This window comes from Hyposmocoma kahamanoa, unplaced genomic scaffold (assembly GCF_003589595.1).
Source record: "Hyposmocoma kahamanoa isolate Upper Pololo Valley unplaced genomic scaffold, ASM358959v1 215, whole genome shotgun sequence".
NCBI classification, from domain to species: domain Eukaryota; kingdom Metazoa; phylum Arthropoda; class Insecta; order Lepidoptera; family Cosmopterigidae; genus Hyposmocoma; species Hyposmocoma kahamanoa.
Genome location: NW_020653736.1, coordinates 2,602,553 through 2,615,524, shown reverse-complemented (window position 1 = coordinate 2,615,524; position 12,972 = coordinate 2,602,553). Strand labels below are relative to the sequence as shown.

Genomic DNA, 12,972 nt, shown 5'->3' with positions numbered 1-12,972 from the left:
TCATGGTAAACGTTAGAACCACTCAAACGGAATATTATCATATTTATCCAAGTACACCAAAAATTTCATTAGTGCTTTTTAAGTGCAGGATTTGCGGTGTATTACTGCATTTTATTTGAGATGTTTTTGTTGGTAGTACGGAGGGTATTTATTTAGCAATGCAGAATAATAATTTTTATTTATAAAAACTTGTATTTAAACTGAATGCTTTTCTAATTTGCGAAACCAAATAGCCGCCATTTTGCGGTAGTAGGAGCGCATCGCGTGAGCGGGCGATTTTAAAACTTCAAGCTATGGTGACAGTACGGTGGGTGTTACGATAAGTACCAAAGGTCATGTAACGTTTAATTTTGGAAAGCATACAAAATTTATAATTCCTATTAATATAATTTGATAATTATGACTGCTTTGTAACCTGCATTGTTCACGATGCACAGAAAAAGTATTCAAATCAAATTTCCACAAATGGCAAATGGTGAATTTCTCACTTATCAGAAGAATTACGAGTAGTTAAAACGAAAGTAAATTAAAATGTTTTCGCCATTATTGCTTTTTTCATGTTCAGATTATTTGTAAGTTTTTTATTTGTAAGTTTCTTATTTGTAAGTTTTTTATTAGTAAGTTTTTTATTTTTGAGTTTTTTAATTTTGACGTTGTTATTTTTAAGTTTTTTCATTTCCGGATCGAGCTCAGGATCATTTTTATAACCGTAATCTTCAGTGATCGGATCATCTCCATCAACATGCACATCGATTTCACTGGGTAATGAATCTGGATCGTCTTTAGTTTCAAGTGAATTAGATTCATTGTCTGGGTTCTGAAAATCTTTGGTGTCAACTGAGTTATCATTTTCGTAGTCTGGCTTGTGTTCCAAACTTTCTTTATGGTTTTTTTCATATTTCTCAAGGAAATCGTAATCCTTGCCTTCATGATGTGTGTTTAACACATGTCCACTCTCGATATCTTCACAAACGTCGTTAAACACGGACTTGATTTTTTGTATTATATTTTTAATAACTTTTTTAAGTTTGGGACCAAACTGTCTCAATATTTCATTATCGTGTCTAGATTTATCACTATTATTATTTCCTTGATACGTACCAGTCTGTCCTGAAATATTTAATTCCAAACTTAAAAGTATAATAAAATTTATTAACACTTTTGTAACTTTTACATTTATTCGTAAATCGTCAACAATTACGATTAAAAGAAGTCTGCATATTTACATAAGCAGATGTCACTTGGCTGGTAGAATGACGATTGTCTGTCACGAACGAACTTAAGGTGGTTTTCCACCGGCGAGGCGACACGAGGAGAGGCGAGAAGCCAATTAATACGCGGCTGAAGTAACATGTCCCGTGAATTATTATTATTAAATATGTTGTGATGTTAACAGAAGAAGAATCAGATGAAGCCATAATTTTTTTAATTTTTAATCGTACGTACCCCACAATCTCGCGATTGATATTAACAGCCATCGCGTTCTCGCGTGAGCTCGCGCAAGACTGTGCCGGGACTCGTGAGATCGAGGGAGCTCGCGCGAAAAATCGCGTTTCCATTACAGAGTATAATATATTCTATAGAGGCAGCAATACGATTCAATGTTACATCAACAAATATTTCAATTTTCACCTCGCCCATCCTCGTCAATCCAGACCATTTTCAACGAAGATACGCTAAGAGAGAATTGAAATTTTGTCATACAAATTTCAATCCTCGTCTCGCCTCGCCGGTGGAAAAACCACCTTTAGTTGTTAGAACTAGCTGTCAGCCAAAAAGCAAACAAAAACATTTTACACTTTTTTACTATATTGCGTAAAACATTATACGTGCCATCTACGTCAACAGGATTTGTGGCACAGAACACAGGTGCAGTTATGTGTTGATTCAATCGACTTAAACGGTCAGTCAGTAATAAAACACTTGCTGGATAAATTGTACAACTAAATCTAATGGATTTATGGAACGTTTAAAAAGTATAAAAAATTATTTAACTTTTACAATTTTTTGTGTATTACTGTCACGTTGGGATATGAAGTTACTTTTATAATGATTTAAATATTAACTTTGAACAAAATGTGATCTGCTAAAAGTTATGGGAAATAATTATTTTCATTTTAATCGGAATCGTCTTCGCAACCATGTCTAGTTAAGGTCGCTTTATACGTACCACTTATTTCTGTAATTTATAAATTGAAATAATAAAATAAACAAAGCAAAAGACACCCGTTTTTAAACAGTCACTATAGTCATTGACAGTAAGTTATTATTAGTAAAAATGAAATTTACGTTTTTACTATTTCCTACTTTCTTTGTAACTAGCACCGCGGTCTTAATATTTTTTTATATAACAAATTTGAGGATACGGTGCTAATATGTTACCAAAACTTTTATTGACTTCGTCTTTCGTTAATGACTATAAAAATACAGCACATACAAAACTTTAAATTCGCATGAGTTGGAAATTGTTACGTCTTATCATCTATAGACAATAGAATTCGCTGTCCAGTATTATATACCTCTGTGTTGATACACTCAGACCACTTGATGATAGTTTGGAGAAAGTAATGTTTTGAAGTCGCATGCGAGATAAAGTTTTTGATCTAGTTTTATTTTTTGTGTCATTGCTAGCTGATGCTAGTACCCGAGAATTCTCAGTCAATCGGTATTTCGAGGAAGAAAGGGTAACTAAAATTTAGTTCAATGGTTTTATTTTTAAGTATAGCTGCCAATTTTTCAAAATTAAAAAAAACTTGGTCTGGACTCGTCGAGAAAGGACGAAAATTTCGAAGTCTGCGTTAATAACGCATTTTTGATAGAATTGGCTACGCGGAAATGCGCACTTTGTTTCCTAAAGTATCGACGTGATAATATAAATTAATAACATTGATAGCACCATTAATGATATAACCGTTGTGTAGAAGTTAATATTCGAGAAACTGTTGTATATCAGCCATTGACTTATAAAAGTCAATGATATCAGCACATAAAATTAGTATGTTCGTAATGTATAAGTATATAGTAAGTCAAATTTAAATTTATTGTATTTTATGTGGGCGTTCAAAAAGCATCTTTTTTCACATGCTTTTTTAAAAAACGTGCTTTTATATTAGTTTATTTAAGTATATTTACATATGTAAATAAATATAAATGTAGGTATATAATATTATGGTCATTTATTATTTCAATATATTCTGTACGATAATGTAACTTTTTAATAATGCATTTAAATTTTTATCACTGGCACACTACGTCTACCTCTCTGTTCAGTTCTCTTATGCCTCAAAGGTTGTCTGGATGAGATCGCTTTCAGCGATTTGCCCACATTTCGCCAAATTTCGTTGCCGCTTTGTGGATGTGGCCTTATTACACCAAGATTAAGAATTCATGTTCTATTAAAGTCTGATGGAAATCTTTGACTCATGTCACGTTTTTAGATAAAAAAAAAAAACTAATTGTAGAATAAGAATCCGGCTCGAAGATGCAAGACTTGTCAGTAATCTATGATTGATAAGTACGAGTGGTAACTGTCGAGGAAGTTTACTAGTTTGATTTACAATTGATAATGATATACTTCATAGGTGTAAAACAGAACAGGGTTTCAAAACCTGTGGTCCACGGACCCCTAAGGGGACGTGTAATGGCCGCTGGGGTTTATGGCGAGCTTACTTTACCTACAAAAACCTATAAAAAAGGCTTTACATAAAAATTGCTATACAATATGTAGTGGTTAAATAGGTATTATGCATGTGATCTTCTTGAATTTTCGCACCCGAGAGACGAGCGAGTGAGAGAGAAATTTTGAGGAGTTCCATGACTAGAAAAAGGTTAACCCTGGTGGATAATGAGCGGGCTACGCGATGCCAGTATGCGAACTAAAAGTTATGACAATTTGTACAGTATTGCACACCACAACGATGGTTAATTAGGTTTATAATCAATATAATGTAGCACGGGATTTTTTTATTATAATAAGTGACGGTACGAACAACGTGCGCCTGGTGGTTATCGACATGCCTATCCACAACAGTTGTGGTGCCATTCAGAGCTTTAAATCGCAAAGATCTTAGGGGCATTGCCACTACGCCTGTTACCCCTGAGATTGACAAGTCCCAAGTGCCTGTAATTTCACCAGCGCTCTTACCTTTCGAAACCGGAACGCAGTAATGCTGACATTACTGCTTGGCGACAGAAATAGGTAAGGTGGCAGTGCTTCCCTGGATGAACTCTTTCACAAGGAGCTCTACTTGGTTGGATTCTCGCTCGAATGTGACACAAACTATAGTTTCTATGAAATGTACTGCCATTGTTAATTGAAAGGGCGCTTGTGACAAAACTCAAAACCGTGTTTTTTGCGGTCACTTCATACCTTTTTCTGCAGATCATGGCAATATACGTTACAAAGTTTTTTTTAAATGTGTAGTTGGGATACTCTTGCACCTTTGGCAGTGGCTATCTTTATTGCTTTTTTTACGATTGTCTTCAATTCTTTGAGCAACCTAGTCAAGTGCCTCATTTTTGGTGGCTTTTTGGTAAACCACTTCTCATCGCTTCTAGACACTGGTCTATCACTAGAATCGTTTCCCTGATACGTATCAGTTTGTTTCAGCTTAAGTAAACAAATATTGAAGTTAAATAAAATTGTTGTACACTTTTGGAACTGTTACTTTTATAAATCGTCAACTATTTTATGATTTAATAAATGTATATTTAGTTAAGGTCAAATACCACTTGTCTGGTAGACCGACGACTTGTTTCACAAACGGACTTAGTGATGTAAAAGTGCTGTCAGCGCGAGTAGAGAGTAAAAACCGCGGGAGTAATAAAAAAGCAAGCAATGACTTTTTGCACTCAATTTCTTTATTGCATAAAATACGAGACCTGTACCCCACCTAAGGTCGAGTCAGGGGGGCTACTTTCGATGTCCGTCCGACATCCGTCCGAAACAATTACTGTCGAGTAAGTAATATTCCACAAAATTAAAAGACAAGTTTCGCATCACGCGTCTTTGCATTTGGTCAAGTATTGCTTATTTGGCAGTAATTGTTTCGGACGGATGTCGGACGGACATCGAGAGTAGACCCCCAGGCTCGGTTTGAGGCGCGTGGTCGGGCTTAGATTACGGGATGTGCTTATGCTCTTTGGTGGCACAGCGGTTAGTGCTCGGTGATGAGGTTTCGGGTTCGACTCCCGATTTGGGTCAATTTAAGAAACGAACATTTCGAAGTTGGTTCTGGTCTGGGTCTTCTGGGTATTGCCCTCAGAAATATCGTTATTCTGGTACAGAATATTCCCTAACTTGAGAAAAGAAATTTGGTGTGATTGTCTGGTACTTTTTTCCCTAAAAACTTCTCTTTGGTATAGCTTCCAAAAAAAAAGAATCTAACAGAGAGACGGTTGAGGTACAAAAACGCTAACAAAGTATCTCTTTCCCACTACATCGGGGAGTGAGCCATACATTTTGGACAATTGTGAGATCCTGTTTTTTTTTATAACGCACACACTCAACATAGCCCCGCACTAGGGAAACCCTGTGTCGCAGGTGCCATTGACACACTCATAGACAACCACAAATCACACCCAAACTCACGAGAGAAATAAATGTAGGCCATACAAATATTTCTCCCGGCCCGGGAATCGAACCTGAGACCTCTGCGTGGCAGTCCGGCCACGGAGGCAGTTAAAGTAAGTAAGTGTTGAAAAAGCAAATTGTAATTGAAAGGCAAACAATAAATTTTGACCGCAAATTATTATTAAATAATCATAGAGAACCACGATTTTCAGTCGAATTACAGCAAATTTTTATCAACCGACAAAAAAATTTGTATGGCAGCCATGTTAAAACATGACTAAAATTAAAAAATGTGTTGTACGTGTCATGTATGTCGATAGAATTTGTGACAAAATGAATAAAACACATAGGCACAGTTATGTGTTGATACAGTAAACTCGAATTTTGGCCAGACATCGCCAAAAAATGTGTTGTCGATTGATCGTCTGTTGCTTACACATTTACTCGATTGTGTCTGATCACAAGTGTCGATCATTGAAAAATCGAGTAGTCAAATATATAGGCACCTTTATCGCAACCGGCCACACATTTCAAGTTAAGTCTTAAGTGAAAAGCTTCAAATTCTCTTGACTAATATTAATTAATTACTACGTGTAATAAATGCATTATTATCATTATCTTTATACGTACCAGTCATTCCTGTAATTTATAAATTAAAATAAACATTTGTATAAGTTCAAGTAGAATCGTTTATCATTATTTCAACAGACATTAATAAGTCGTCAACAAATATATAATTAACAGAGATTAAAATTAGGGTCGAATTTCCATTTTTTGTGAACACGTCTATCACCGTCACATTAACGGTTTATTATAAGTCTCAGATTAAAGATTGTGCTGACATCTGTACAAAACGTTTAGTTACACCGCACAGGAAGTGTAAGGTTTTTGATGTATGTGATTTTTTTCTAGCAACACGACAAGAGGACACCGAAAAAATTTTGATAGCACAAATTGTGAGATTCCACTAATACACACTGTTTTTTTTTTTAAATCATGACAATAATGCGAATTACTTGACATGAATTACGTATATATGAAAATTTTTAACTCTATTTGAACATAAAAAACGAAACGAATTCGTAGAATCTATACCTAAACCTTACTCCTCAAAAGTTGCCATTTTGCGGATGTGGCCCAAGATTAAGAATTCACATTCCATTTAAATCCACGGAATATCTTTAAATCATGTCACACAATAAAGATCTCCATTTTTAGATTAAAATAGAATAACGATTGCTCGGTGCAATCCGGTTAGAAGACGATAAAGATGTAAGATTTGTCAGTAGGTAATCTATGATTGATACCAGAAGTTTATTAGTTTTTGATTTACAACTAATAAAATTCAGTAAAATAACAACTGTACATTATTGCACCCCACATAAGTAATATAGCACGGGATTAAAAGATTTGAAGAATGGCACTGATGACACCGCTATAGCGTGAATGAGCACCATGCATCCAAGTTGATAATGAGGATTGATTTAGTTCTCATGTTCAACCCCCAATAACACCAGGATTGCACTCATTTGTATATTAACTGCCTCCATAAACTGTATTTTCAGTTTCTATGAAATGTAATTGGAATGCTGTTGCACTTTATCGGGGTAAAGTTGTATTTCTTGTAAAATATAGTTTTATATTATAGTTTATATATATCATTTTTCTATGTCTAACGATAGCCTTAAGTACTATGACATAGAAAAGTTCTTCAATGGAGAATTTCAGCTTACCAAACGATACTCCCTTTTTAAAATTGTCTTTTTAAAAATGCTACATTTTATAATCTCGTAGCGCTGAACCATATGTGTTTGTTATAATATCTATACAAATAACTCCCGCGATTGTAGATTATTTTTTATATCAGTTTTTAATATTTTGACAATTTTTTTTTAATTCTATATCTTCGGATAGTGTTATTTGTTGGAAAGAGGCATTAAAATGATTTTAATTGTGCAGACTCTCGTGAAAATTATTTATTAATGAAAATACACTTTTTTGATAATTAAACAAAATGGTAGATAAACTTGAACTTTACTGAGAGACCAAAAATAGAGTGCAAAAGTCGTCGAATGCTTATACCCACTCGCGGAATGAAACCTTATTAAAAAATATATATTCTAGCAGACAATAAAAGCATTATAGCAAAAAACATTGCATAAAATAACGAACAATAATGTAGTTTCGCTGGTAAAAGTTTTAAATGTTCATTGCCAAGAAAAATTGCATTTCACAATAGGCACACGTGTTTTTGTTTGTTAGACATAGTTATTTAATCATGTTGAACTATTTTTGTAATTTCTTTCCTCCATTTTCGGTTACAATTTATTTGTTGTAGGTTTTAGATTCGAGTTCATTTATTATCTCTGTTTTTTTCAGTTCTATTTCTTGATTTTTCATTTTCAGGTAGGATTTTCCAGGTTTCTTTATTTATATTTATATAAATAATCTTTTCTATGTGGTGTTAGTCAACTCATCATTCTTATCTGGTAAGTTGTAGTTTTCATTAAATTCAGATCTGCTAAGTGAATAAGGCACTTTTCGAATTTCTAGTGATATTTTATTTAGAATAAATTATCATTTCTAGTTTGTTTTTTCATTGTTAAGTTCGATATCGTCAGTTGAATCGGGAATATTGTATTTTAATGATACATCATCATCTATTGATTGCTGCTTTTCTGCATTTTCAAGTAAATCCTGTTCGGTGATATCCAGTTTTTGTGACACTTGCTCCAATACGTGCTTGTTGGTCTTTTCCCACATATCAACTATATCTTTTTTGTCGGCTAATTCACAATCGTCATTTAAAATGTACTTTGCTATCCGAATTGCCTTCTGAATGACTTTTTCAATTTTCTGACCAATCTTTTTAAGCGCCTCATTACCTTGTCTCGACACGAGCATCTTCTTAAGCCACTTACTACCGCTTCTAGATATTGGTTTATCACTATAATCATTTTCCTGATACGTACCAGTCTGTCCTGTAATTTTTAATTTTAAGTAAACAAATAAAGTTAAATAAAATTGTTGAACACTTTTGGAACTATCACTCAAGAGTTGAGTTAAGGTCAAATACCCCTTGTCCGGTACACCGACGACTTTTTCACGAACGGACTTAGTGATGTAAAAGTGCCGTCAGCGCGAGTAGAGCGTAAAAACAGCGCGAAAAATTTCCAAAACAAAAACGCAAGCAATGACTTTTTGCACTCAATTTCTTTATTGCATAAAAATATATTGTACGTGTCATCTACATCAATAGAATTTATGACAAAATGAACAGAACAGACAGGTCCAGTTGTGTGATACAGTAAACTCGAATAACATTCGCCAGCCACCACATTGAAAATACTTGCTGGCTTTTTGTACAACGAATTCTGATTTATGGCTTAAAACAATAATAAATGTGCCGTATAACCACTCCTATTGCCTACCTGGTCCCAAACTAGGAAATGACTATACTTATGAGTACCATAGCAGCAGAATTCGCTTTGGACACTATCCAGAACACTCAGACCAGCAGAACCAATATAAATTGATCCTATCGGGAATTGAACCCGGGGCCTTATTCAGCGCCCACGGTGCAAGCCATTGGGCCATCGACATTATATGTTTACACATTTCAGTGCATTGCACTGCTACCTTGGTACTGTCTAGATTAACTGGTATCTTCTAGGAAATTATCTTTATTATATGGCAAATATTTTGGCAAATTATATTTTCATTTCATCAGAGTCGTCATCGCATAACTTGAACTTGGCATCCTTGGTACAATCAAGGGCATGTCAAATTGATACTTTGGACTTGGCGTTGAATGTTCTTCATGTAAGCCATACACGCTACGGGCTACCGGAGAGGTCTACCTATGCAGGTAAACCGGAACTTGTTTTGGAACACATCTGTGCAGTTTAGTGTACCTGCACAGGTAGACCTTTCCGCTAAACCGTAACTTGTATGGCCTACGTAAGATATCTACAGATTTATTAGATTTTGGATGACCGTTATTGGCGCTGTCAGTTAATAGATTTGCTCGATTGTATCGATCCTTATTTGCGCCTGTTGTCGATAGACAAATATCAGGGTTAAAATCAAACAAATTTGTAGGCACCTACGCTTTATAAAAATTCTACAGTGTTGATCGACAAAAAATGCAATGTCGATGATAGTCTGTTGCTTACGCATTTACTCGATTGTGTCTGATCACAAGTGTCGATCATTACAAAATCGAGTAGCAAATCTGTAGGCACCTTAAGTGTCAAGCTTGATATGCTCTTGACTAATATTAATTAATTACTACGAGTAATAAATGCAATACTATCATTATCTTTATACGTACCAGTCATTCCTGTAATTTATAAATTAAAATAATAAAAAAACAATTTGTATAAATTCAAGTAGAATCACAAACAACACATTAATAATTCACATTAATAAGTCGTCAACAAATATAATTTACAGTGATACAATTAGGGTCGAATCTCCATTTTCTGTCAGTAGCCCTATCACCGCCATGTTAACGGTTTTTTATAAATCACAGAACAAAGTTTATCTGTACTAAACTTTCAGTTAACTTAAATATTATGTCGTTCATTTATGAGTATAAGGATATAAAGCATTACGTAACTTTAAATTCGCACGAGTACTTTCCACAGTCATCAAATTTTTTTACGTCTAAATTCTCTACATAGAAGAATTCATGTTAAAGTTAAACAATTTTAATCTACGTTTCATTAATCCTTTGTATAAGGAGGTCGCGTGAAACATAACCTGTAGAGTTTTTGATATGCGATATTTTTTGTCTCATTCTTAGCTGAGCTTCTGGCACTTGGACTAAAGGTCACCGAATAAATTATGATTAATTCCACGAACTTTCGAGGTCCGTTTTTTTAGTACTCTGTACGGAGATACAGTATGGGGAAATCCGAAACTATAGAAGATACAAGGAAACTGTCTTAGGAACCATTAAATGTTTTTTGTTGTAAAAACAATTTTGACATAGTATATTTTTTTGTCCACAAAAATTAATAAAATTGATCAAAATTTTCAGCTTAGTTTCATGAAGAGAATATTCCATTTATGGGACGAAGAAAGTCGGGACAGCAGAAGTGATATCTACTGACACCAATTTCATTTCGCTGCAAGCTGCTGTGGAAAGAGAAATTTACTCGCGCGAATTTTTACAACCCTTTCCAGAACATAAACCTATCCAAAGATTTTGGTAAAAGCGGATTTCCCACCGTTGGCGAGGTTCTTGATTATGCCGTCCTTGTTCTTGTAACGGATGCCAGCCTCGCCTAGCCCGAAGGGTGGGTTGTCCGCCGTTTGCAGGAAGTAAAGGCCCGTAGTGCCAGGCATGGAAGCGTGGCCCATGAAGCTGGAAATGAGGAACGTTTGAGAATTGGCAGTCAAAGTCAAAATCAAACAATCTTCAGTCAAATTACACTTGAAATCGTTATACTGATTAAACTCCATTGCTCATTCGTAAGGCCGATTCCCCTGAGAAGAATGGGCAAGAAACGCTAGGGGTTGCTCTTTCTAAATATGCATTTGAATACATTTACTATTACTAGGTATATTTAATTTAAACATCTTAGATCGAGACTACCTGAAAGAGCTAAATGGGTCACTACCACGGATTTTTGCCATCCAAGTACACAGAAGCTGTATAAATCTTTAGTACAAAACTTTCGTTTCTCTATAGTTTTAAACCTCGTGAATGGCAAATTTTGTACATCAACCGGAATCTTGTTATAGAAGCGTATACATTGCCCCTTAAATGATTTTTTGACTTTGTGAAGACGACTATCAAGAAAAGCTACTTTATTTCTATTCCTCGTGTTAATGTTATGTCTGTCACTATTTTCATAAAAAAAATACTATTGTTCTTAACATAAAAAAAATTTTCGTAAATGTACAGTGACATTAGTGTCAGAATGTTAATCTTTTTAAACTTATCTTTCAAAGGTACTCTGGGCCCCAGATTGTAAATTGCCCTAACCACACGTTTCTGCAGGACAAAGATTCTATTAATATCGGCGGCATTACCCCAAAGCAAAATCTTTTTATGTTTATGTAACTGAAGTACAGTTAACTACGAAAGACGCTGATCGGTCAAATTTATTTAAATCGAAATGGTACGATGGGAATGGGAGAGGTGCGCCTAGAAATTCATTGCACGATATTTAAACATATGACTTTTAAAAATAAAATATACTTTCTTAGTAATTATTAACACAAAGATCCGGATTCGAACCGACGTCTTCTAGCATACCGTACCAGATGCTATACCAACTAAGCCACGGAATAACCAGTGGACCTCACGAATTTTTCTATGTGTCTGCGCGTATCTTTGTATTTGGTTTTTCAACGACTCTTCAGCCGTAGCGCCATCTATGAGAAATCTATAATATTTCGTCACCCAGTTAGATACCTTTACAGCTACCAGCCCCGGCTAGAGTTGTCGCTATTCATTGTATTTAAATTTTTATTGAATTGATATTCAATTATTTTATGTGAATTTACTTCACTAGTTTGTTATAATTATTAATACAAAGATCACTCAGATAAAATTCCGGCCGGATTCGAACCGACGTCTTCTAGCACACCGTGCCAGACACTATCCAACTAAGCCACGGAACGAACCAGCGGACCTCACGAATTTTTCTATGACCTTGCGTCGTATCTTTGTGAACCGATTTTGATAATTCTGTTTTTGTTAGAAAAAGTGTACCTCAGTAGTGGTCCCATATAATTTTGAAGAATATATTTCACGACCAAGTGTGGCTGCTCACGCATGAAGACTCATTTTTACAAATAGCGCCTCAATTTCATTATAAGGAGCAATTATTCCGTAAATGAATGTAGAAAAAAAATGAAAATCGATGCATGACCACCATGATACCCATTAAATTATTTTTGTGAAATTGTTCCATTAGTTTGTATAATAAATTTCTCATACATTTCTCACAAATGGCGCTACGGCAAAAAGTCGTTATAAACCAATAACAAATATATGCAACAAGCACATAGATTGTGCACATTATGTTGTGACGACAGATAGTCATGCATTTGCGGCTTGTATATTTAAATGAAGTCGTTCACACATAGAACGTTGCGACGACAGACTGTCGTGACAATGGAAAGAGTTGAAAGTCAAAGAATCTTTATTCCATAGGTAAAATAAATTTACACTTGAAAATGTCACATTTAAGCTACAGCTCGTTCACTGCGCTGACCTCCCTGAGAAGAACGAGCAAGAAACTCTAGGGAATACTCTTTTCAAATAAACTTAAATGCTATGGAATACACTTTGAATCTAATTTGTGTGGATTCGGGAGCCGTGTCGTTTTTCCATACATCTTTATCTAACATGTACTTTTCAATTTTGTAATATGACTTTTCGA

General features: G+C 34.9%; 1 protein-coding gene across 16 annotated transcripts in view; it reads right to left on the bottom strand.

Annotated features, from left to right (window-relative positions):
- LOC113227790 (pancreatic triacylglycerol lipase-like) overlaps positions 1 to 12,972 on the bottom strand; it is a 51,938-nt gene that overhangs the window by 17,113 nt on the left and 21,853 nt on the right. For 4 of the 16 annotated variants that reach the window (XM_026460795.1, XM_026460798.1, XM_026460801.1 and 1 more), the window contains exons 9-12: positions 10,807 to 10,943; positions 9,906 to 9,914; positions 2,171 to 2,179; positions 1,102 to 1,110 (exon numbers count right to left, since the gene is read on the bottom strand). In XM_026460795.1, the coding sequence (XP_026316580.1) occupies positions 1,102 to 1,110; positions 2,171 to 2,179; positions 9,906 to 9,914; positions 10,807 to 10,943 (164 nt within the window). Of the gene's footprint in view, positions 1 to 1,101; positions 1,111 to 2,170; positions 2,180 to 6,202; positions 6,212 to 7,808; positions 8,554 to 9,905; positions 9,915 to 10,806; positions 10,944 to 12,972 lie in introns of those variants that run through there. The other 12 variants (XM_026460792.1, XM_026460794.1, XM_026460800.1 and 9 more) reach the window with 6 other exon arrangements.